General features: G+C 50.5%; 1 protein-coding gene across 7 annotated transcripts in view; it reads left to right on the forward strand.

Annotated features, from left to right (window-relative positions):
* NRP2 (neuropilin 2) overlaps positions 1 to 24,927 on the forward strand; it is an 86,661-nt gene extending 61,734 nt beyond the window's left edge. The window contains exons 13-17 of one of the 7 annotated variants that reach the window (XM_035331217.1): positions 1,363 to 1,625; positions 3,417 to 3,513; positions 5,835 to 5,876; positions 20,790 to 20,858; positions 21,479 to 24,927. In XM_035331217.1, the coding sequence (XP_035187108.1) occupies positions 1,363 to 1,625; positions 3,417 to 3,513; positions 5,835 to 5,876; positions 20,790 to 20,858; positions 21,479 to 21,783 (776 nt within the window). In that variant the 3' untranslated portion in view covers positions 21,784 to 24,927. Of the gene's footprint in view, positions 1 to 1,362; positions 1,626 to 3,416; positions 3,514 to 5,834; positions 5,877 to 7,398; positions 7,440 to 11,917; positions 12,774 to 20,789; positions 20,859 to 21,478 lie in introns of those variants that run through there. The other 6 variants (XM_035331219.1, XM_035331218.1, XM_035331220.1 and 3 more) reach the window with 6 other exon arrangements.
* The last annotated feature ends 614 nt before the right edge of the window (positions 24,928 to 25,541 follow it).

Below are 25,541 nucleotides of genomic sequence, written 5' to 3' on the forward strand. Positions count from 1 at the left end.
GCTCAGGTCTCTCTCTGTTTTAAGTTTTGGAGGTGTTTTGGGTGCGCTTTCAAGCACTCTCAGTGCAGGCACTGCTCTTCAGCCATTGCCGTGGGCGCTGAAGAAGCAGAGGGAGCAGGGCAAGCAAGAGGCAGGCTGCTGCTCAGAGCTTTGCCCATCAAATGCAGTGGGATAAGATGAGGGGGAAGGAAGTGACAGACCCTTAGGCATGGCCTGCGGCAGGGGTAACCCTACACGTGCTGGCATTGAACATCAGTTGCACCCACCGCAGCAAGAGTAAGTGTGTTCATCTGTCTGTTGAATGAAATGCAAAGTGCAGCAACATCTGTCGTTGGCTCGTCTGTCTGACCTCGTGCTACAGACGTTGCAGTCAGAGCAACCCAAGGGACCATGCCATGCCATTGATTGTGATGGGGAGAGGTCAGGGAAGGATCAGATCAGCTACATGGTTGGCTTTCAGTCTGTGCCGAGAGGCTTCAGGAGTCCAAGCTTCAAATGGGAAACTCCTGAGGGGGCTTCTCATCAGAGAGGATTGGAAATCACTGATTCCAGACCAAACCAGCTATGCCCAGGTATTTTTATCCATGGTCTTTTGCTGCTATCTGTATTCAGATCAAGCATCTCCTGAGATATCAAATGTACCAAATCTCCTCTGCGAGGACTGACAAAAAGCACCGCACAATTTTAAAAATGACATTAAAGAAAGTGAATCCCATGCAGTCTCTCAGCCACCTTCAAGTCTGCAGCTACCCAGATGTCACCTGTGCTTACTTCACTCACTGGGACTCTGGGCTATGCTTAAGGGCCTGTTTTGTTGCATTATGGAAAAACCAAGAGCCAGGCTTTCATTTTGTCATGGATATTCTCAAAAACAAAATTGTCAGTAAGACCCTGACTGAGGAGTATTTACTGCTGGGGATGAAAAGAGGCAGGAAGGACACATCATGAGACCCCATCCCAAGATGAATTTTCAACACTTGTGGTTAGAAAAACCCCCACTTCAGGTGTGTTCACTGAGCAAATTCTCCAAATAAACTCAACTTCGCCTCCAATGTCATTATCGTGACTTTTGTTCCTCTAACTACTCTTTGATTTCTCCCATGTCAGCATTTGGCTTTCTGCTTTCTTTGGCTGTGGGTTTCCCACCAGCTGGCAGAGGCGGGTGGGGGAGGCATGCTCCTGGCTGCACACACACAGCATGCCAGTGTGAGACCCCAGTCCTGCAGCACCTTCCTGGTCGCGTATCGGGAGCAGGCACGTGAGCCTGCTGAGCGGTGCCAAAGCCACCCGGCAGGAGGTGAGCCGCTTGTTGCAAGTGGCCACAGGAAATAATATTATAACCGCATCTTCTTCCCTGAACAGATGGCAAGAATTACCTGCAGCTGCAGAGCAGCGGGAGGAGGGAAGGCCAGCGTGCCCGGCTCGTCAGCCCCACCATCTATCTGCCCCGGAGCGCCGTCTGCATGGTCTTCCACTACCAGGCATGGGGCAGCAACGGGGTGATGCTGCGGGTCTGGCGGGAAGCCAGCCAGGAGCACAAGGCGCTGTGGGTCATCACGGAGGACCAAGGGGAGGAGTGGAGGGAAGGCCGCATCATCCTGCCGAGCTACGACATGGAGTACCGGGTAAGGTGCTTGGGGCAGGTGTGGAGCCAGGCAGCATCTCCAGCATCTTTATTGCTGCGGTGCAGAGCCAGGGCCCATTCATCATTAGGGAATGTGGCTGAGTGGGGCTGTTTGCGTTGTGTTTCGTGGGTTACTATAGTAACTAAACGACACTGTTTGTTATTCAGAGAGTGCCTGTCTTCTGCACAGACTCGGGCCTTTGTTCAGCCTGTTGCCTTTTATATTGGTCAAATCTCCCACTTTGCAAATATTTTTCCTTCTTCTTTCTTCTCTTTTTTATTTTATTTTGATTCCTTTCTGTGCATTTCCCCCTTTCTGATGGCAGTCAGACAGCCAGACCAGAGGCAGGCATGCAGCACAGGGAGCAAGTCCAGCAAGCAGCCCCTCTGCAGCCTCAGCATGAGAGAAAGGAGGGGAAACGGGGGCTCACGTGTGACCCCCCTGCTCGGGTACCTCAGAGCAGCACAGAGGGCTGGGTGCAGCACTGTGTGTCAGGATCAGGACCCGATCCTGCAGTCAGGAGATCAGTGGGAGAGGATAACAGGCAGCAGTCCACAGAGAAGTGGCATCCTGGGGTGCCTGTGATGCAGCTGGACCCCTCCAAGCAGCGCCCATCTGCCAGGGAGCCTGGGCTGCTGCTGTCGCTGGTGAGTGAGCATCAGCACAGCATCCAGCTCTGTCAAACACGGACAGAAACACGGGCCTCCTGGGCAGGAGGCAGCAGTTCCACAACCACCCCAGTGGGGAGCCTTGCTCCAGCCGGCTCCCAGCCCTGACCCAGGGAGGTGCAGCCCTCAGGCCACCCACCCCTCCAAAACGCTGCCTTCCATGGGGCTCAGTGGCCTGCGCCTGGGACCAGTGGCTCTGACAGTGTCCTGTGCACAGACAGACACCTGGCTTTTGGGGGAGGTCTTCTCACAGGCAGGCACAAGTTAGGGTGGGGAGAGATCTGTGACATACGTAGCCCCAGGAAATTATTTGCACCCTCAGCAGAAGGCAGGAAGATGTACAGCCAAAGCTTTGCACTGGGGCTGCGTGGCTAGTTTGCATGCATTTGTCTGGCTTTTTAATAAAATACCAGTAACCACAATATGCCTACAGATAAGAATGATGGGCACTGGCTGACTACTTTGTGCATTAAACATGAATATACAGACATTAGCTAAATAACGGCATCATTATGTAAATAATGCAAGTCTCTCCACTCAGCAGTTCTTAGAGCTAACGACTCTATTTATTTTTGTAAATATATTTTGCCTGCGATTAAGTAGGAATAAATTGACCCTTCTGTAACATTTCAATACTTCTTACGTAACGTTGATGGAAACAGCACTTTACAGTTAATGTAGCTGTGAGTTTCATGCCCTTTTCTAACTTTTTCTGATCATGGCCCTGTTGTGGGGCCTCTATTAACACCACAGCCTAAATCTGCTGCTGCTGTAAATCAGTGTTGTGCCACTTGCATCATTTGTGCAAAAGGGGAGGAGGTGGCCTCCAGTGCTGAACATCGATTATCTGAGCATTCATTCCACGTGAGAGGCATTTAATTGAGCAAATTGCAAGCTGAGCACTGCCAGGACAGGTAGCAATCTCCCTACAAACCCAACCCTGCAGAGCAGCTTTCCCCAGGACAGGAGTGGCAGAGGCAGGGGAAGGAAGCAGGACTGGCCTCAGTTCACCGCAGGTGTGCAGGGAAAGCCAGGAGCAGATTTCCTGCCCCTTCCCTCGGGAGCAGGAGCCACTCTCTGTGTCCCAGCTTGACACTGACATTTCTGTCTCGATTTCCCACAGATAGTGTTTGAGGGATTTATACGCAACGGCCACTCGGGAGAGCTCGCCCTCGATGACATCCGGCTGGGCACCGACATCCCTCTGGAGAACTGCATGGGTACGTGCGGGGAACGCGTGGGCAGCCGGGGCTGGGGAGCCTGTGCTCACAGGCAGCCACCACTCCTCTGTGCCATTAGCTACCGTCAGTTTCTGCATCTCAGCTGGGGTTTTCCTTGCCCCTGGAAGAAATGAGGGGGAAGTCAGTCCCTGGGGGACAGGGATCTCTGACTGTGTTGGTGTGAAAGGCAGGAAGCATATCTCCGCTGTGCAAAGCTGAAAGAGCAGCTGAGGGTTACCAAAGACTGTTATGTGTGATAAGGACATGCACCAAATTTAAAAGGAAAGTACTGGACAAAAGAAGCCAGCTGTCAGTCAATATTACATGCTTAGAGTAACTGATGAGTTCAAAAGGAGTCTTCTCTAATAAGACATAAAATAGCAGAGGGGTTTTACAGCAATGCTAACAGAATAACAAAAGACGTTCTTGTCCTAGAATTCACCATTCCCCAAACCAGGCCAAAAGCCAAGTAGGTTCACTCAGTGTGAAAGACAGAGAAGACTTTGAGAGAGCGGGAGGGAGGAAGGGATTTTAGCAGTTTGGTGCTGGTGGAGCAGTTGCCCTGCCCTGTTCTTCTAGCTGGCATATCCACGCACACACTCCGATGGCTCTGCTCACCATCTAGTTTGGATGTGGACTTAGAGCCATCGCAGCTGAGGATGGGATCAGCTGTATTCAGCTGGTGGGATTCGTGCTGAAAGCTGCCCACAGGAAGGACACCCTGCTCTTCTGTGTACCCAGGGGGAGGTAGGCCTCACTATTAAACACCCGCAAACTCCACCGAGGGAGGGGAGTGTCCTGGTGTCCCCTACCCTCAGTGGGATGGACACTCCCTTCTGAGGTGTGTATCTCAGGGAAAGAGGCACAGGACGACTTGTACACGGGAAGGGCTGGCCACATTGCTTGCTGCCCTGGGCAGGCAGATGATGGTGAAGATGGTGCAGGAGCCAGCATTAATAATAGAACAGAGGAGCAGGACTGCCCTGGAGATGTTCTTGAGCACCGTAGGTCCCAGTTCCTTTGATGCTTTGAACTCTGCCGGTCTCCTATCTGCCAAAGGAGCTAATGCTCCGTATGTCAAATTCCCTGTATTAAGGCTTGACAGCAGTGTTTTAATCCCTTGCCTTCTATGGCATTAAAGAGAAGCAAGACTGATGATTAACACAAAGAGCATTTCCTATCTAGCTTCTTTTGAGTGCAGCAATTCACCTAGCTGCAGTGTTATTTTATCTCGGGCCTCATGAACGTAAAGCTTAGTATTTCAAAACAAATGCATTAATAAATTATAAAGTTTCAAGCATTCCCTGTCCTAAAAATAACACCAAACTGCTACATTAAATTATTTCTCCCATTCTAGGAAGTTAAATGGGAATCTTAAAACCAATAAGGATAGTTTGTTTCAGATCATTTCTAACAAAGAGCTTCCACTGCAAACTTTAACATAAATCACGGGTCATTTCCGATGTCACCAAAATAATAATGAAGCAGTAGAGTTACATTGCTGCTCTCTCTGTCACAGCCATGAGAATAACTGACTCCAGTACAGGCTACTGTTTTTCAGATGTAACCCTGGGAAGTAATCTGATTCCTTTTTAGCGTGAAAGAACTTTAATAAGTCACAATAATTTTTTCCTTTGACAAAAGTGTCCTTCTCATTCTGAACTTGAGTGATGATTTCATAGCACTCAGCAGAGCCAGAGTCTGCTTATGTGACTCACAGGCATAATGCAGAAGTAATCTAAAAATAATCAGAAGTCTATTACTTCTGCGAGAAAGTAATCAGTAATAAGCACTGATTATTGCTTTTCAGATCCAGTAATTTGTAATAGATTACTTGTTCAAAGTATCTTGGAAAAAGAAGAAATCACTTCCTTTGTTTATTGGTACAGTGAGATGGAGAGAAACATGGCATGGGTACTCAGAAATGATACAGTTCCCATGTGAATAATGATGCCAGAGTCGAGACAGAAACCGAACTGTTTTTGGAAATTTTAGGGGGATTCAGAGTTTCATTACTGGGCCAGATTGTCTTCAGATGACTCAGGCAAACCAGCTGAATCCAAATGACCGTCAACCTAACACAAATTTTTGTCAGAAGTCTGTGTCCAAGTCGAAGCTTTCTGCATCCAGTCAGTTCTTGACCAGGACAAGGTTTCTCCCTGTTGTGGTGGGGTTGGCTAGCACCCTACTCTGCTCCCAAGTCTGTGGGGCACAGCCACACACCTGCTCCTTTTGGATGCTGCAAATCAATGGAGATGTGAACTGTGGCCTTGTCTGTAATGTCCCCCTCTCTAATTCTAATTTTTTGTATTCCTCTGCAGAACCCATCACAGCTTTCCCAGGTGAGAACTTCTACTTTCCAGGTAAAATTGCACTTCTCTTTGTGGTTTCATTCTGCTGGCATGGGCTTTTAAATCAAAGGAAAGTTAAGTGCTTGCTTGTACAATAAGTAAATGTTCTAAGCAGTGAAATGGCAAGTGTGTGCTAAACCTCTCCTGGTGCTACAGCAGAGGGTAGCACCCTCTGGCTCTTGCTGGGTGACGGGGAGTAGGCAAACAGACAAGTCCCACCGTCCTGGGGCTGAGCAATGCCAGGAAACCTGCCATCAGGGGTACCTGGCCTCCTGAAGAGCAGCAAAGCCCAAAATGTGAAGGCAGAGGAATAAAGGAAAGTTATCAACTTATTTAAACAAAAATAGTAGCCAATTAAAAGTGAAATGAGGTGGCAATGACTTACATTAGCATGGAGGAAGGCTGTTCTCTAGTTCCTGGATGCTCTGGCAGGGGTGATGTTTGAGCTGCCGGTGAAGGATGGTGGGGTCGGTCTGCTTGGAAGGGGAAAGGAGTTGGGAGGTGGAAGTGGGAGAGCAAATTGCTGTGAGGAGCTCTGAAGGTGACAGTCAATAAAAGGAAAACAAGGTGAAATGGTGCATTTAATAGCTTAATTCTAGCCTGAAGGATAGAAACTGGCATTTCTCTGATTCAACCTACAGAGTAAGATAAAAGGTGGGTAATTCAGAAAAAATGCTTCACTGTTTGAGCAGTGGGGATGCTGTTTGTCTTGCTCTGGGGTGGGAAAAGCTGTCTGCTTTGAGGGAAAGATCAGTTTAGTCTCTTTCAGTTTAGTCTCTTTCGGGTTTTTCCCTTGTTTTGGTTTCTGGATTTTGTTTTCCTTCCTGCCCCTTCACGAATGCATCCGGGGATGGGCTGTGATGAAGAGCAACCTTGGGGCTCCCCTTAACTCCGAAAGTTGCTTTGCCCATTTGGTCAGCGTGCCCTTTGCTTTCGGTTGGTCACGGTGCCCTTACTCGTTCTGTCCCCTGCTCTGCTGATGGTCTGTGCAATACGTCTGGGCTCTGCCCTACAAGCACCTGCATTTCAGTATGGGGGAAGGCTGCGTTGGGCAGGTGTGTGCGCTGGGAGCTGTGGCAGTAACAGGAAAGCAGGCACCAGGACCGATGGCAAGGGAGCAGCTCCCTCCCTGGGACCTTGTGGGGCAGCCATCGGGGCACTGCCAGCGAGGGCACACACATGGGGCTGTGCTGGGCCTGCCTGGGATGGAGCTCACTTTCCCTGCAGCAGCCCACGGAGTGCTGTGCTCTGCGCTCACAGCTACAACAGCCCTGCTATCACACCAGTGCTGTGTCTGTTGCTGAGCAGTGCTGGCACAGCACCAGGACTCCCTCCAAAACCCCAAAGCCAGCAGGCTGGGGGTGGGCGAGAGCTGGGGAGGGGACATCACTGGGGCAGCTGACCTAAAGCAACCAAAGGGATATTCGGTACTGTGTGGTGTCACACCCAGCAATAAGAGGTGGGGAAGGGGAAGGATGGGGGGCTCTCATTATGAAAACGTCTGTCCTCCCAAACAACCGCTCTGTGTATTCAGGTCCTGCTTCCCAGGACGTGGCTGAACATCTCTCATTGATGGGAAGTAGAGAATTTCTTTTTTTCTCTCTCTGTGCTTCCGCATGGCCTTTGCTTGTTTTTTTCCCTCTTCCTTTCCTCTTTAATTAAATTATCCTTACCTCAACCCATGAGCCTTCATTTTCCTTCCAGTGTACTTTCTTCTCCCCTTCTTCTTCTGAGCAGGGGGAGTGAGAGCGTGGTTGTGGTGGAGTTCAGCTGCCCAGCAGGGTAAAAACACCACAGTCCTTTTATTCTGTGTGTTACACTCGTAATAACTAGGAATTTGGGCTTGCTCTTTGGTAGGCTGCTTATTTATCCTGCTTGTGGTGTTACTGAAAAGCTGCTGCAATGTTCTCAGCTAGAAGCCAAAGCCTCACAACCATTCCACACTCAAGCCACCTCTCCGTGTTCTCCTGGGCCTGGTCTGGGACCTATTTTGCAGACAGCATCCTCACCTTTTGGGGCTTGTAACGTGCGTCATCTTCAGTTTGAACCTCCTCCTGTGTCCTGACATGGAGTCTGCCCCAGAGTCTGCCGACACGTGTTTCTTGGCAGTAGATGGGACAGAGGGATGGAATGAGCAGGAGAAAAGAAAAATGCAGAGGGAAAAGATGAAAATGAAAGATGAAGATTGGAGAAAGCATGATAGATGTGAATGAGGTGAAGACAGAGATGCCCAACAGAAGGAGAGGGCAAAAGGAGGGGAAGAAATCCCTGGCTATAGGAAAAAAGCTTGAGAGGAAAGCCTGCAAAGGAAGTATTGAGATGTTCTGTAGCCCCCACTCCTACAATTACATGTTGAGCTGAAAAAGTCAGATGCCATTAAAAATAACAAATCCTTGCTCTTGTGGCTCAGGAGCAAAGCTGAAAACACGCACCTGGCAGGCTCCGGGATCACAAAGCAAATAATAAGAGAATTGTGTGGGAGGAATATCTTCCAGCTAGTGGGTCGGGATCTTAGAAGACCAGTCAAGTGTGCTTAAACTGCGCTCCATTTGAGAGTTGATGCATCTCACCCTGAAAGAAAAGGCATAACAAGTGGCAGGCAGCAAGGAGTTGGATAAATAGCAGGCTAAAAATGAGAGACATCTTCCAGGAAGCGTGGAGACAGGCTGTGGGGAGAACGCACCTTTGGGACTGGTGATTCTCCCACACGGGGTGTCCCAGAGTCAAGGCAGGGATATCTCCCTGGAGAAATGGCAGGTAGCAATTAAGGGGTTGGGGCTGACACCGGTTCTGTGGCACTTGCATTAGAAGAGTTTAACGCTTGCTTTCATCTGTGCCGCCTATACAAATTCCAGCTGTGTTGCTTGTCTGCAGTGGTTTATGTCAGTGATTTTGGAGAGGAGCACGAGCTGTGACACGGCAGTGGCAGAGCAGGGCAGGCTGCTCTAGGAGGCTCTCTGGAGAGGATTTTCCCCTTGTTTCCCAGGGTGAATTTTGCTCCTGTTTGTTTTGGGTTTTCACATCTGTTGCACATCTCTGAAATCGCCACCCGTAGTCCTCAGTGCCGGGAAGAGGAAGGGTGGCCCTGGCCAGGCTGAAGGTGTGAGCACAACAGCACACCCACGTAAAGCCCTCCAGGCTGCAGGGATTCAGCTGGGTTTCCCCTGACCTGTGTCGCAAGTCATGCCTTAATCAGAGCACCCACCAAGTGGACAGGAACAGAGAGAGGCATTGCTTTGTTAAGACGAGAGCCCCAGCGAGTGGATGAGGAAGGGCAAGTGTGTGTGTGGCGGAAGGCAAAAAGTATTAAGTTATGAAGATTTTTTTTTCCATCTCCCTGAGCAGAGAACTTTTCCACAGATATAAAAGAAAACTTTCAGTAAGCAGCAGAGCCAGTAAAAACAGAGCAGATAACATCAGCTCTGTGCTGAGTGGACTGGCAGCTATATTTAGTGGCTGACAGCGTAAAGAACAATCGTTAATGTTGGGAATTGGCTTTGTTAAGAGCTGGAGACAAGCGAGTGTGATTCCTTAATGAGTGCAGTTGCTAAATGAACTCTCCAGACACTGATATCTCCCCAGCAGGGCCATGAGGTGCGGAAGTGGGGGCCGAGGCCAGGTCCAGCTGCCCCGGTGAATGCACCACTCCTCGGGCTTGCTCCCAGCCGTGGCACCGGGACATCAGGAGCGGGTCAGAGAGGAACAAAGGTCATCCAGGGCTGGAGGCAGCCTCCAGAGCCCCCGGAGGATCCTCCCCACAAGCGGAATCATCCGGGTGCACCGCGTTGCCTTGCACCAGTCAGGGATGCACAGGGAAGGGTCGGGGGCACAGGCTGCGTACCACGGCACATCTCCCCTCATACTCCCACCCGGTGCGTACCAGCCGTGCGGGAGGTCATGGTCTGTACGTCTCTCACTGCAGGAAGGTGCTATGTAAGCGCAGGCTGTCACCAAGTGTAAACACAAGCAGCCCCTGCTCTGAGAGCGAGCCTGCGGTGTTCCCCCTGCACCGGCACTGTCAGGCTCCAGCAAGGTGTCGCTGAGCCAGCAGGGATGGTGGTGAGACGTGCACCGACCCGGTGGGGCTGTGTCTGCAGCGGGACACAGCGGCGGGTTGGCAGTGACACTCGGTCTCTGTCCCACACGCTCGTCCTGGCCCCGTCAGGGGTGTCCCACACGCCCCCCCCATGCAGTCGGGTGAGGGTGCAGCAGGATGTTTAGCGAGGCGGTGGGGACATGGTGCCTTCGCACCCCTGTGCCGGGGCAGCAGGCAGAGGGACAGGAGGAGGTGGGGGGCTGCTGCCTCCATCCGTCAGCCCAGCACTGGCACAGCCTGGTCCCCGACACAGGAGGGACAGGGGCGGCTGAGGTGAGACGGGGTGAGGGTGGCACAAGCTTCTCATGAGACATCCAAATTTCTTGCCTGCAATGACAAATATGTGGGTGGTTCCCAGCCTCCTGCTTTGTAAAAGCAGGGTTTGTCTTGTCCATGTGGTTTTTCTTTGTTTTGGTTAGGGGGTTTCTTTGGTGGTTTTGTTTTCTGGGGTTTTCTTTTTGGTGTTTTAGCTACGCATCCGGGTGCAGTTTTGGTTCTCATTTTCACTCCCTGGGGCCAGGTTTTGGGAAGGTGGGGAGTGGAGGAAAGCCTTGTAACTAGCCAAGGAAGCATTATTTTGCCTATTCTCATCAGCTAGCAACAGCACAAAAGCCATCATCGTCCTGACCATGCAGCCAGTGGCTGTGCAGGTAGGGCAGTGCAGGGGGGGCGGTCAGATGCCTTTGCTGCTTTCCAAGCCAGGTCCATCCTGCACCATTTTGTTCTTTCCCTTTGGCATCTTCTGAGCCTGCTGAGGAAGCCTGTGCCCTGTGGCAGAGCAAGCCCGCGCCCCTCAGAAGGCTTCCCTGGGGACTCCATCCCCCTGGAAGTAGCGGTAAATAAACGCGGTGCAGAGGTGCACCTCTCCCGAGGTCCTTACAGCTCACCCCCACGTGCGGAGCACAGCTGGGGAGGTCTGAGCAGTGCGTGCGGCAGGATTAGCACCCGGCCGCTCTCCAGCCGTGGGCGTAAGCACAAACACCAGACCAGCGCTCCCCTCCCCGCGCCTGCCTGGGACGTGCGTGCTGCTGCGGGCTGGCAGCGAGGCTCCACACGTCTGAGCACCAGATGTGCGCTGCCGGCCCGTCCCGGCATGACCCGGGCAGCAGCGGCGGCATGCCCCGGCCTCCCAGCACGCTGCGGTTGCAGGAGGGGCTCACCCTGCCTGGGCTGAGCCCGCGCGCTGCGTCCCCCCGCACCCCGGAGGCAGCCACTTTCCCAGCCCGGGCTGGGCAGGTTGCGTTTGCCTGCGTGAATTTGGGGTCCTGGCTTGCTTGAGCTGCCGAGAGCGTGAGCTTCTCATGTGGAATGTCGCAGCCCACGCCGTTGCAGGAAGTCAGCATGCATCATCGTGCATCATTGTACCCCTCCTTCCCTGCTTTAGATCAGTAATTAAATGTGAGCCTGTGAATGGGGCACCTAGTGAGAAGTGAGAGCAGGTCTGTGTGCCGAGCACGTTCAGAAAGAGATCTTCCTCCCTGTCTTTGCCATAAGAGTAACAAATGTTTCTCCCTGTAATTTCTTTCCCAGTCTCCTGCAGTAACTTCCTTGGCCATCTGAGATTACGCTCTTCCTCCAATTAGAAACGTGATGAGTTTTGTCACTGCTTGACAACATCTGCCATGCGGAGACAAAACCAGGCGGCTGATCTGGGGAAGGCTAAAAAAAAGAGGGAGAAAAACATTTGTTGATGCCAGAAATAACAGTAATAATAGCGTGCATATGGAATTTGCATTGTGAGCCAGCCAGGCTGATTAATTAAAAGGGAAGAAAAAGGCGCTTTGACACGCGGCTCGGCAAACACCAGGCTGCACGCCCCGCTGGAGCACGCCCCGTACCCGGAGGTGGCCCCGGGACCTGGTGTTGCTCGGCGCTGTACTCTTGCAAGCATGTGTGTTTCTGTTTGTGCGTCTGCATGCCTCCCACCTAGCAACCCTGTTCTGTGTCTCCTCCCCAGGGGCAACCCTCCTGCCAGGGACCGAGCCCACAGTGGACACGGTGTCAGTGCAGCCCATCCCAGCCTACTGGTATTACGTTATTGCCGCCGGAGGTGCTGTTGTGGTGCTGGTCTCCGTCGCGCTGGCCCTTGTGCTCCACTACCACCGGTTCCGCTATGCGGCCAAGAAGAGTGATCACTCCATCACCTACAAAACCTCCCACTATGCCAACGGGGCCCCCGTGGCCGTGGAGCCCACCCTAACCATAAAACTAGAGCAAGACCCCAGCTCGCGCTGCTGAGAGCCGAACAGGAACGAGAGCGCAAACAAAACACAAAACAGACAGACAGACAGAAACTAAGACTTCAAATACGTTGCCTCAGTTTTGCACTTTTTTCCTTACCTAGCATACGTGTGAACTCTTAGACATCTCTGTCCCTTCTCCGTCCCCCAGCCCTCCCCGAATCTTTTACAAACTTTAAACTAATGCTGCATCTTGGATCGCCAGAAGAGACACACCGCCCCTTCACTTCACAAGTGAACGCTCCCTTTCGATTCCTTTTCGAGGACTGTTGGGGTGCCGGGTGGGCTTTTTGTTTTGTTTTGTTTGTTTGGGGAGTATTTTTTGTTGGTAGGCTTGTTTGGTTTGTTTTTTTTTTTTCCTCCTCCCAGTAGGCAACCTGCAAGGAGACTTGATGGCGAGCCTGGGTGTGTGTGTGCGGCTCATGCGCGCGTGTGCTCGGTCTGGGTGTGTGTAAGTGTGCATGGGAGTGCGTGCGTCTGCCTGACTGACTGAATGTATATTTAGAAACAGCCCCTTTTTAATTTGCTTGTTATTGCTTCTACTTGCACAGGGAATGCTTTTCTTTTTTTTAATTTTATTTTATTTTATATCCCCCCCCCTTCCCGCCTCCCCTTGGAAGGACTGGGACACATTTATTGCTAAAACCCTGATTTGTTTACTTGGGGAAGAGAGCAATGCTTTTTTGTTGCCTTATGTAGCTTTGGCTGGGTTTCTTGTTTGATAGCGTTAATGTCTCGGGTGCAAAATACGAAGAGAAGGCCAGGCTGGACAGTAGGAATGTCCACCTCAGATGGCTAGAAGAATCCTGAGAGGTTCATAGACGTCCGAACAGTAAGATCTCTCCATCTTATTCTTTCTGCAGCCAACGTGATAACACAGCCATTGTTGGGAAGCGGGGGTTGACCCTCCTCTTCCCCCACCCACAAGTGAATCTACTTCAAGTTGCCTTATATCAGAGAAGCTCATATTGAATGTTTAGTTTGTATTTGTTAAAGCCAGCCTTAGGGTAACACATAGACTTCAGCAGGTCTAAGGTGGATGCTAAATACTGTAGTTTCTTGAGAGTTGGAGGCTTATTTATTTTGTAAGTGTCCTCGCTCTGGGTGCTGACGGTTTTGCTTTTACACAGGGAAGGGGGAGAGGGCTCCTCCTTGTCTTTCTGCTAGAATCGTTGAAGGGACAAGTGTAAATCCCCTTTCTGGGTTTTGGCTTTGTTTTTTTCCTCTGCCCAATTCATAGCTGCTGAATCATAAAAACTGCCAGTTGACTTTCTAGAATGTCAGTTAGTTTTGCATTTGCTAATGTTCTGCTTCTTAAAGCGTCGGTAACACCTACTAAGCAAAGCCTAGCAGGCACACCGGGGCCCCCCCGGCCCGGCCGTTGCCGCTGCCTCAGTGCGCCCCTGACTGTTGAACGGCCCGGCAAACTGTCGTGGAAATGCCTTATGTAAATTACTGAACCATGACATGCAAAAGTGGTTCAAATCGTTAACTGATCCGTTTGCAGGCAAAAAATGTACCTCCAGTGAGCGAGGTTCTCCCTCTTGTTGGTGTTCCTTTGTGGTGAGCGATCACGTTTCCTCCCCCTCCTAAACTTGCCAGCACTCCCCACGCCTCCCCTGCCCGTGAAAATTGCATAAAGCGAATCCCGGCACGCAGCTCCCTCACTGTCCCTGCTGTCTTGAGCTTCCTCTTGGTCTGGGGAAGACGTGGAGACACAAACTGCTGCATGTCCGTGGCATCAGCCCTCTTGTGGCGGAGCCGTGTCCCCAGGGGATCTCTGCTGAAGCGGGTGTCACGCTCCCCTCTCACCCCACGCAGCCCACGTGAGCTCCTCATGCTGCTCACCGGGCGGTTTCAGCAGGACCCCCCTCATCTCCCTCTAAAGCAGAGCAGCCCAGGGCCACTTGTGCCAGTGGGTGCTCCCCAAAGCGCGCAGGAGCCCTGCCAGGCGGCAGGGACACCGTGCCTGTCCCTGCGGAGCCAGAAGGGCCCCAGGGAGCGCTGCCACCCAGCTCCCCGCAACGGGGCTCCCTGGGCCGGGCCCTTCCCCTTGAGTCCCATCTCCCTCGGCCAGACCGTCCCCTCAGAGCAGGTCACCCCGTGGACTTTAGCAAGTGTGCCTCGGCGTGTCAGAGGAGAGTGTGGCACCCTGTCTCTGAAACTGAAATCACCAAAGACAAAACAGGTCACTTCAAGGTTTTTACTCCCAGTTCTCCCCCGCTCCTAGAGCCGTGACATCCCCAGCGTTGCCCAGTTGCCTGTGTGTGAAAAATATCTTGTGGAAATTTGAAACTCTTTGAAGATGTATTGTGTGGAATGTAATAAAATGATATTTTTATACAAATATCTGGGGTTTTTCTTCCTTCTTCTTTCTTTGCTAACGAGAATGCTGTTGGTTGAAACAAAACGGCCTTGCAGAAGCTGACATTTTCTGTCAGAGCGTGAGGGCCGCTTCCTTTTGCCGGGTGACGCCGCCGTTGCTGCAGGGCACAGGCCCGCGGCTCCTGGCAGCACAGCTGCTGCCTGCCCGCCAGCTCGCTGCACTCAGGATCGGGCCATTAACAGCGGCTTTTAGATCCATTACATTTGTAACAGTCCTTGGTGGGAGTTTTGGGAGGCTGGCCTGATGCTTAGGATCGTCTGGGGATTTCGCTAGCGTTGCTAAGTGCTAAATGGCTCGATGTGACTGTGCAGCTTCTCCCGGCCGGGGCCCCTCGAGACAGGACATCCCAGGGCAGCCGCGCTGCCGGCTCAGCTGAGCCCTGCGCTCAGCCCCCGAGCACCAAATGATGGGTAAGCCGTCACCAAAACTAGTGGTGGTGATTGCAATGCGTTCCTCTTCTGTAAAACCCTTTCTGGGCCTCCGCGTGTTTGATTGGCAGTGTCACAGTGCCCAGCTTTGGAAGGAAGAGTGCACCATCCCCTGCCTGCCCTCCACCCCCGTCCGCAGCCTGTTACAGAAACCTCTGCTGCAGCATTGCTCCTTCCCATCTTGAGGAGCACCTTCTGCCCCTTCAGAAGAGGCAGCAGCATCACGTTTCATGTGAAACGTATTTTGCTGCCACTTTGAGAGGTTATTCTTTCCCTCCTACATTTATTTTCCTTCTCTCCTACTCTTTACCCTGGCACTGAGCATAGCAGTGCAGTGAAACTTGTGGCTTTACTTGGAATTCAGGCCATGAGCAAAATAATAATTCAGCTGCGATCCCCCTCTTTGGCTGTTCAAACACAGAGCAAAGCTGAGGACCCATGCCATCGGGGTGGGGGGGTGTAGAGGAACTAGGTTTGGAAGTTTTTTTTTTGCTCTAATTGTACAGCAAAGCCCGTGCACTTGTAATTTGCATTTCATACACTTCAGTGACTGTCCAAGCAAAATTCAAAACAAATATGCACATGCAAAAAACAGGAAGGGAGGGAGTGGCTGATGCCTTCCCAAGAAGGAGGAAAAAAAATCTGTTAAGTAAACAGGCGTAAAGGGAGGAATCGTTCAGGGTTTAATTATTCCTTCTGCGCACCACAGCCAGATTGACCGGGGAGCTGGGTGCTGCTCAGACTGCAGTACATCACGGAAAGAAAAGCAGCTAAATTTAACATGTTTTGTTTAGAAAAATTAAACGCAACTTCATGTGACTGGAGTACAAGTTCCTCTGCAGGCAGCTTCGGGCATGTAGGGGTCTGGGCAGGTGTTGGCAAGGTGACGCGTGGCGCAGGGCTGCTTCCCGTGTCTGCAAGGGCACTGTTTGCTTTTTGCTGGGCAGGGGCGGGTTGAAATCCCTCTGCTGGTGAAGGCAGGAGAAGGAGGTCGCAGCCAGGCTGTGTGGGGCTGTGCTGGGATTTTCTCCCCTCTAGGAATCCTGTGTTAACACACTGACTGTCAAGCCCAGTCCCGGCTCAGCCCGTGTTGTCCGAGGCTGGACAGCCACTGGGCGCTGGACCACAGCACTTCCATCAGCAGCTCCGGCAGCCCATGGCAGCGGTGCAGGCCTGAGAGCCGGCCTGAGGGGCGGCGTTGGCCAGCGCTGCCTGACACACAAATAGCAACGGGAAGGGTGGCAGCAGTATCAGGACAAGGTGGAGCGGACAGCTTTTGCCCGGACACTGGCCACTGGGGGAGGCAGTGGCTGTGGTGAGTGTCAGGGAGGTGCCGGGGCCAGGTTAGGCCACACCAGGGCACCCGTCTTCATGCTCAGGGAGGGCAGGGTGCCACGCTCTGGAGGGCAGCGCCGGAGGGCAGCTGCCTGCTGGTGTTGGCCTCCTCAGCAGAAACCCAGCCCGGCTTCACATCGCCAAAGTGCTTTCAGTGGGGTCTTATCTGCCCAGCCGTGCTTCCCCACCTTCTCTGGGCATGGATGGGAAGCCTGAGGGCAGCAAGGGGCATCTCAGTGCCCCCACAATGTAGATCTGAGGATAAGGGCCAGCATTTTTCCCTCTGCAGAGGCCCATGGATCGAGGAGGAGAGGGTTCTTGTTTGCTTTCCTTAATGCTGAGCTCTAGCCAAAGCACATTTTAATTTGAAATTTGGCAGGGAGTTTTGCAAACCAAAAAACGTTCTCTGTTTCTGGAGGGCTGGGGAAGAGAGAAGCGAGGCAGATTTTCAGCTGGAGATGGAGCGGACGGATCCAAAGAGCGGTTCCTGCCTGAGTGCCGGCGCTGCTGCGGGAAGCACGCTGCCACCCTCCCAGCGCCGCGCTGAGAGGAGCCGTGTCACGGCGAGGCCCTGGTGGCTGCCTTGCTGTGTCAAAACAAAGTGATGTGTGTTGGAATCGCGCTGCTGCTGTGGGGAGAGAAGGGCTGGAAGTGAGCAGAGGGAGAAGAGCAAGGGTGAAGCTCAGGCTCTCTCCACCTGGGCTGGTAGCAGTAGCTTCTGGCTGCATGGTGGTGGACAGGGACCCAGCAGGAGGCAGCACTTGGTGCCTGGGGTTAACCCAGGCAAAATTGGCCAAGAAAGAAACAGCAATTTTTTTCTCAATGGTGGTCATTTGTCTTGGAGGAATGCATCTAAGCTCTTTAAATTGGGACTTGGGTGTCCTTGCCAAAGCACCAGCCCAAGTGTAGTTCCTGGCTTGGGGCAAGGGTTTCTGCCTGAGGCTGTGGGCACCACTGGTGCTGGCATCAGGAGGGATGTGCCAGGCCGTGTGATGCACCCACCTCAGCTTTGTAGAGGTGAGCTGGCATGGGCGGGTTTGGAGAGCGTGCCAGAGACGTGTGTGTGGTGGTGGGAGGCCGCAGACCTCCTCCGCTGGCGTCGTGCCAAGCACACCAGCCGGGCCCCTAACCCGCCTTGCCCTGTCCCCCTGCCATTGCTTCTGTTTTCAAAGAGATGTACATTAAAGCTCCCTAATCTCTGCAAATACTAATTCTTTCATCTCTCCCCACGTGAGCTTATAGCACTGTGGTACTTAGGACGCTCCTTGTCTTTGATTAGAATCTCATCTTTCTTTTTTTCAGGTCCCATAAATTAGCCTGTTAGCTGGCAGTGCTCTCCAATCCAATATATAACGGCCTTTTCTCAGCATCCAGCTGTTGCCAGCGACATCGCTAACATCTTCTTTTCGGCATGAAGGGCTAGGTGCCCGGCCATCCTTCAGCACGTGCCTTTCGCTCAGGAGAAAGCTCTCAAGTTTAAATATGAATCCTCTTAACTTTCTTGCCTTTCTCCAGTGTATTTTTTATTTTCATTTTATTTATTCCTCTACATTTAAAATGCAAAGAGAATTATGCCAGAAAGTTGCCCTATAAGAAGGACGCTCTCCACAGCCCAGGGTAATACTTTTCCCATTCAGCCCAGCAGTTTGCAGGGCTTTTCTAGGACTGCTTTCAGGGGGAGGCAGCTTTCATGGCCTGCCGCTTGTGACAATATTGCTGAGATTTGTCACAAAGCAGCCCAATTAATGACAAATACCAAGCTATTTTCTGTGACAGGGTATCATCTCCACTAGGAACTGTGCTGCGACCACCGGCTTCAATTCCCACAGACAGTCACGCAGCCAGATCTGATTTTGTTAATGACTCAAGAAACCCCAGGATGGAAAAAGACCAGCCGAGTTATTTTTTTTCCAAGGGCAGTGCAGAGCCCTGCGTGACACAACACGCAACCCAATAGCAATAATGTGGCACGCAGCAAATGGAAGAATAAGGGTCTACCACCAGCCTGAGGAGAAAGGAGAAACGGTGAGGGGGAAGGTATCTTTTAAGCAGAAATTGGAGTCATATTAGCATAGGGAATTGAGAAAATTGCTAGGAGAGCAAATAGATTTGGGGCTGGGTTTTTTGTATAAGCATTCTCTTTTTTCAAGTTTTCCCAGTGCTCCTTTCTTTCAGGCTTGAAGAATTGGTGTTCTTTCCTTGATTAACTGATACTTTGTTTTTTCTGGCCTTTCCCTCAACACTACCCTGGGAAATAAAAAAGCTCCAAATTGCTAGAGTGTTCTCAGACGAAATTTAGAGGCACTAGAATATGGAAAGGCTAAACGCTTCCCACTGATGCTCCCCTGTACGTGGGCTCCCCTGGCACACAGCGGTCCAATTTCTGCCTCTGCTGATGTTGACAGGGCCATGCGGGTGACACAGTGGGATGGCAAAATGTCACGGCTTGTCCTCCAGCTGAGGACCAGTGAGGCAGACGGCTTTGTGTGTGAACTGCTTTCAAGTTATTTTCCACATGTTCGGCTCTAAATGTTTGCAAGAGGCCCTCAGGCAGTTCTCCCAGCCCTAAGATGTTGCCATCTGGGCCTGTCAGTTCTGGAAGTGTTGAGAAATCATGTGAAATGGCTGCTAAAGTGAGGGCTTACAGAACCTGTGTTGTGCACCTATGTTTCCTCAACAAACTACCCGCAGCATAGTCGCTTAATTCCCTGACTCACCAGATGCAAAGCTCAGCATCAGGAGGGGCAAGTGCTGTGTTTTGTCTGTTCGTGTTGCCAGGTTCACTTGAAAATTCAAAGAAATCCCTTAATCCTTTGAGTGAGAAAGGCAAAGGACACTTCTGCAAGAATGGGTATTTGAGAAGCCACCAGTGCAGGGGATAGGGGATTATTGCTGTCAGTCTCCGGTGGGGAGTCCCCAGTGAACCAAGGCTGACATGCCCTGGGTTGCTGCTGCTTGCCACAGCTTCCAGGACAGTACCAATACAAGCTAAGGTAAATGAAATGCAGCTTTAGGCTTCACGGGTAGGGAGCTGGTATGGGATGGGAGAAATACTAGGTGGTTCAGTGCTCAAAAACAATGCATGTTTTTCCCCTCCAGCACAAGATGCTGTCATGCTGAATCAGAGGTGGGGTGGCCACCAGGGCTGCAGAGAGTAAGGTGGCATTTGGGCAGCGCGGCACTCAGCAGAGCCGCCCTGCTCGCAGAGCGAACCTTGAAATGACACTGATAGGGATTGGCCCATACCATTGCCCCTGACAGCAAAAAAAAAAAACACATTTGATTATTCAGGAGGCCTTTCCCAGCCCTAAAGCTCTGTGCAAATACATACAAGTATTCTTATATACGGTTTCAAATAATTTCTTCACGTATGGCTTTTTAGGAACAAGTTATGTTCTTTGGGTTTAGTTGTTTTTAAGTAATCTCATAAAACTCTTCTTGCTGTTTCCGTACAAGACACAAAATAGCCTTGGTTTTCAACCACAAGTATTTCAAGGATGTGACTTCTACTGCTTTCTAGCAGTCCCTGATTTTCTGCATTCCTGATCTGTTGGAGGTGCCTTCTCAGCTGAGCACCCTGAGTTACAGTCGGCCTTGAAAAATCTAAGCAGATCGAAATGAAAGGGCATTTTCTTTTGGAAAAATGAAAAGAAATGTGGTTGCTATACATAGAGATAATGCTAGGAAGACTACACAAAAATAGCTTTTTTCTCAGATTACAGCATGTGCATTTGGTTACTAGTGCTTGATCTGTGCTGAACAATAAAAAGAAATGTCATCACTAAAAGGAATTTGATCAGAGAGATGTTAACATAAATGCCTAGATGTGGATACCCATTTGCCACTCTCCCCATTTCAACCAGCTTTTGCATTAAAACATGTAATGATGATACATGACTTCCTCAAATTATTACGAATTTATCTGAAACCCAAAGAGAAACTGGGTCATTGGAGCTCTGTGTCCAGTAAGATGTATGGAGAAAGATGAAAAGTAGAGAGTGCTAAATGGATCTAGCATTAATGGCAAGTAATGACAGGCACTAAGATCCTATTCGAAGTTATAAGGATAATACCCTTGAGCATGTTAATAGTGAATTATAGCCATTATGTAGGCACCAATGACAATATTTTAGTGCTGTTCAGGTTATCTGGTTTCTTTTACTTCATTCACTTTTTTTTTTTCATCTTAAAAGCTGGTCATTTGGCAGTTGTGAAATGTGATGTAGCAGGAAGGCCCTGTTCTCCTGAGGGCACAAACATACTCATTGACTTTGGCCAACGGAGGAAAAGGAAGAGCTCTCCCTCCCTCTGTGAGGAAGAGCCTTGCAGTAGTTTAACTGTTGTTTTCTTCTGGCCAGCCTCATAGTCCGATGACCGATGGCGATAATGCCCCCAAAAGGCCTCTTTAAACAAACATCACTTCCCATTTTGTTGTTCTAGTGAACTTCCCAAGAATGGAGGATGACTTTCCGATCCCTGAGCAAGACTTTGAAGACAACGACGATACCGGTTGGTACTGAAAAGCCACCTGGGCTATTTATTTGGGGAGCTTGTGTTTTAGCATTAGATGCTAGAGTTACTCACAAACCTCAGCATTAATGAGGTTTAGGAGCTAGACCATGCTTGAGAACATGCACTGAAGTGGTGGCTTAGTGTCTGGACAAAGACATTAGTTTTCTTTTCTTGTTTTCCTTTTTCAACAGCAAGCAACCTTGCGAAGTCAATATATTGTATTTGTGTTAGGACAAGTGGAACTGATCTTTCAAGCATTAATTGCTGCTTGTGTGGCATTTTGACTTGTAAATGGAGAAAATTAAGTCTGGGATCTGTGACAGGTTGTTGCCATAGTTTTGAACCCATTGTCACTTGAGGGGCCAGAGTTTCAGTGGGTGTAAAATGCTAGTATGCCATTAACATAACCTGAGGTGTAAAATGGAATTAGGGAGCTTAACATTCTTGGCATTTAGTTGCTTCATAGTAATTCTGGACCTGGGTTAGAGAGCCCTGCCAAAATGTAGCCATGGGGGGTACATATGATCTTGTGAGGCCTTCACAGCTCCAAGTGAGAAATGCTTCAAGGTGAAAAAAAAAAAATGATCCCTGGATAATAAGTGCCCATTCCACTGCAGATTACTTTGGATCGGATAGGAACGACACACTGTTCTCTACTAACTCTCCAGGAACCTCAAAGCTGGACAAAGAAAAAAGCTGGCTCTACACCCTGGATCCGATCCTGGTGACCATCATAGCGATGAGCTCCCTCGGCGTCCTCCTTGGGGCCATCTGTGCCGGTCTGCTGCTCTACTGCACGTGCTCGTATGCAGGGCTGTCCTCGCGGAGCTCCACCACACTGGAGAACTACAACTTTGAGCTGTACGATGGCATCAAGCACAAGGTCAAGATGAACCACCAGAAGTGCTGTTCAGAGGCCTGACGGGTGCCCTGGGGATCACCCTTGGCGTTGCACCTGGTGAGGTGGGCTGGCAGGGGGTTACTTTTTTTGCTGTTTTCTATGGGAACTGAATGCCATAATGGGAAACGAGCGGCGCGGGAGGTGCGAGGGGAGGCACTGCTCCCACTGCCAGGTCCCGCCTGCGGGTCACACTCCACCAGGATCGAGTGGGCGTCCCAGCAAACCGGACTGTGCCGGGCAAGGGGGCACCAAGACCCTTGTTTGTTGGTTCATCTTCATTTTCTGCTGATGTGAGTGGCTGAGACGTCGTGAGGGAGGCTGGTTTACCCTTTGGATGTGAGAAACTAGTTGTTGATTGTTATTTTCCACTTCCTTTCTCTGATGAGTTGCTGAGAAGGCTGAGGGCTTTCTTCAACCACCCTGTCTTTAGAAATGACACACATGCGCACACGGAGACCCTGTCCATTTTAGACCCTGTCCAGATACTGGTTTGGCTGTAGGATTTGTGCACTTCATACAAAACCCGGGAAGCTGCAGTTTCCAGTCCTGCATGTAAAAGCCTGTTGTTACCTTTTACTTTCCTTCTCCTGGAAGGGGGGAGAGATAGGATGCTGGATTTGGTGTCAATGGTAACAGCAGCGCTTTCTAAGTCATTAAGAAATAAAATAGAAAGGAACCCTATGTGTAGAAGCACCTCTTTGAGAGAAGCTGAAGAGCCTTAAAGTGATTTGTGAATAAGAGCCATTTATTAAATCCAAATCTTGGATTGAAACAGCCGAGGCCTTCATCAGGAAGGCCTTTCTTTGAATCTCCCGCCCTTCTTGATCCTGTCCTTTTTCCTTTCCCCTTTTCTTTTCCTTTTTTTTATTTTTTTTATTTTATTTTTGTTACAATGAGAAAATTGCAGCAAACAAAAGACAGAGTCTGCCAGGTTCCCTGCGCTCAGGCGTTCAGAAGGGGGCTTTGCTGGGGTTTGGACTCAAGACACGGCGCCGAGGCCTCCCACAGGTGCCAGGGAGGGAAGACGAAGGGTAACAGGGGCCGGAGCCGTGCCCAACGCCCTGGGAAGCCCCGCCATGTGCCCCCTGCTCCCTGGGGCTGCAGGGCACAAGCTGGCACCGCCAGCACCTATGGACCAAATTGCTGCCATCTTCTCATCCCCTTCAGAGTAGAGCAGCACCACTCCTGGTCAGTAGCAAAACGTGAAGTTTTATTTCTGAGCTGTGTTTTGTCTTAGTTTAAACAAGTGCCTTAGAAGAAGTATTTTTCCTCCATCTGATGATCAGTGCTGTATCAAACAACAAGTGAGGTCTTCATCCTTCCCCGGCAAGACGCTGTTCTTCATGGCTCGATGCTGGGCACAGCCCAGCCGAGGAGCCTGGTCCTTCTACTTTCAAGTGGTCTGGCTACATTGTCCACAGCCGACACCTCCCTCCCCACCCAGCTGTGCTGTGGAGAGGAGTGCTTGGAAAACAAACTGATGGAGAAGAGTTCAAATGCTGGGCCCCAAACCAATGCCTTCATTTCCAGGTTAGTACAGATGGCTTGCCCGTATCAGCTTGCACATACATAAGGAAGAAACTTTTCCAGCACACTGGATTTGTTTGTTTTTTTTTCAGGAGCTCTTCAGAAATACCTGTAATGTCCTGGTTTTACATTTTGCCTAGCATAATATTATGGGCTGGGGATGGATTTTTTTTCTCCTTACTATCTGCGGAGCGCTGTAGGTGTGATGTGCTGCGAAGCTTGGTTTACACAGTCCCTGCAAACACATCCTGCAGCAGGCCAGGTGTTTGGGGAGACCAGCAACATCTGGAGAGGAGATGAACACGGACAGTGCCACAGATGCTCCTTGCTGCTGTGGGAATAGAAACATTTGTCTAGTGTTTCATGAAAAGCTCCATCAGACAGTAAGCTTTTAGGGGGAAAAAAAGACTTACCCACTCTCAGAAGTATGCATGTTTTACTGGTGAAGCAGATGCTAGCAGCTGTGTCAGCCAGACATCCACATTTCATACACACACACAGACTCAGACACACACCGTCCTTTATTTTTTTAATTCACACTGTGTGCCCGACAGGAATGGCAGTAAGCCTATCTCAGATTCTCTTCTCGAGTCACCTTATTTCTTCTGGCATTCTTCATGTACAAATTCTACATGGGTGTTTTGCTATACGGAAGGAATGTGGGCAGTAAGAGGAAATGTACCAGACCATTTCAAAGCTGGATTGCTGCTGCTCGATGGTTTTATCCCCTTCAAATCACAGGAAAGGGGAAGGATGAATGGAAAAGGACCATACAGTAGAAAAGTCAACTTAGGCAAACAATAGGTGAAAATATATAATTAAAAAGGTAACGTTATGGTGTCTAGTAGGCGTACAGAGAGAAGAGTTCGTATATACGTATATTCAGAAATAGTGTGTTTGCACACGCACGTGGATTCTCTGTATGTATCGTGTACGTGACTTATTCCGTGGGACTGACTCGTGTTGCTGTATCTCTTGATCCGGGGCAGGAGAGCACGGCTGGTCCTGGCGCTACCTTGGCGTGGGCCTGGGGAAGCTGCGCACGGGGCTGGAAGCGGCTGCCCCGCAGGTCCCGCTGGCCCCTGGCAGGTGGTGCAGGGACCACGCGTGCACTTGCTGGGCAGGAGCAGGCTGATAATGCTGCAAAGCCGATACCTCACTTACCTCTGCTGGGTGCTTTACTGTTCTACTACAGAAAACTGTGTTTGATTGTAACTTCAACAGGGAAAAAAAAAAAAAAAAAAGGTCATCAGTGCATTCAATTCATTGCATCCTCCTCTGCAAATATTTTAGGTTTGCTGATCTCAATTCCCTTTGTGAAATTCAGAAGAAAAAAAGAGAAATCAGTGTTAATGCCTTTGCTGAAATGGGCCATTGCCTCCACACCCTTCTGATGGTGAGGACGTGTGGCCAGCAGGCAGGCTGCAGCGCAGAGTGATTTCATTTTGTGGGAAGGTGCTGGGGCTGAGCATGGGAATTAAACCATTAAGAAATTATATGCAGAAATGGAACTTCTCCAAGGTTTGCAGTTCAAGGTGTTTGACCGTTCACTGGCTGAGCCAGGACTTATGGACTTAAAGAGCTTTTACTGTGATTCTTCGGTGTAGAAAAAAAAAAAAAAAAAAAAAAAAAAAAAAAGAAAAAATCAAACTGTGTTTATATGATTTGTATAAAAACCTTTTAAAATTACTATTTAATAAACATTATGGTAGAGATTATGTCTCAGTGGCTTTTTTTGTTTATGGAAGAACAACAACAAGAAAATCAAACTGAGAGCTTTGGGCAGTCTAAAACCCCTGGGAAACCACAGCACGGCTGGAGGTGCATGGCCCTGGGCTGCCTGTCGCCCCACGGCCACACACATCCTCCCCATGACATGGCTTCTCCTCCCCGGAGCCAGGGAGGGCACAGAGGCTGTTGTTTCTGTAGGAAACACCACATCAGATGTGGTGTGAGCTGCATGTGGGGCTGGGGAGGCTCAAAGCACGGCGGCATTGGTGAGGCGCCCGCTCCTTCCTGCCAGCCCCAGGGCACCCAGGAGGCCAGGGCCTCCCAGCTTGGGCATCTGGGGGGGCTGGCGCAGGAGCCCACAAGCCCCCAGCCCATCACAGGGCATCACAAGGGGCCTCCACCGGTGGGCGCAGTGGGGCCAAACACATCAGAAACACTTTTTGTGTTTGCTTATGGGTGCCCTGGTGGACAGAATGCGATCCATTGAGCCCCAGCACCTTCAGAGCAAGTGAAATCTTGCT

The sequence above is a fragment of the Oxyura jamaicensis genome, chromosome 7, assembly GCF_011077185.1.
Source record: "Oxyura jamaicensis isolate SHBP4307 breed ruddy duck chromosome 7, BPBGC_Ojam_1.0, whole genome shotgun sequence".
In the NCBI taxonomy this organism is placed as follows: Eukaryota; Metazoa; Chordata; class Aves; order Anseriformes; family Anatidae; genus Oxyura; species Oxyura jamaicensis.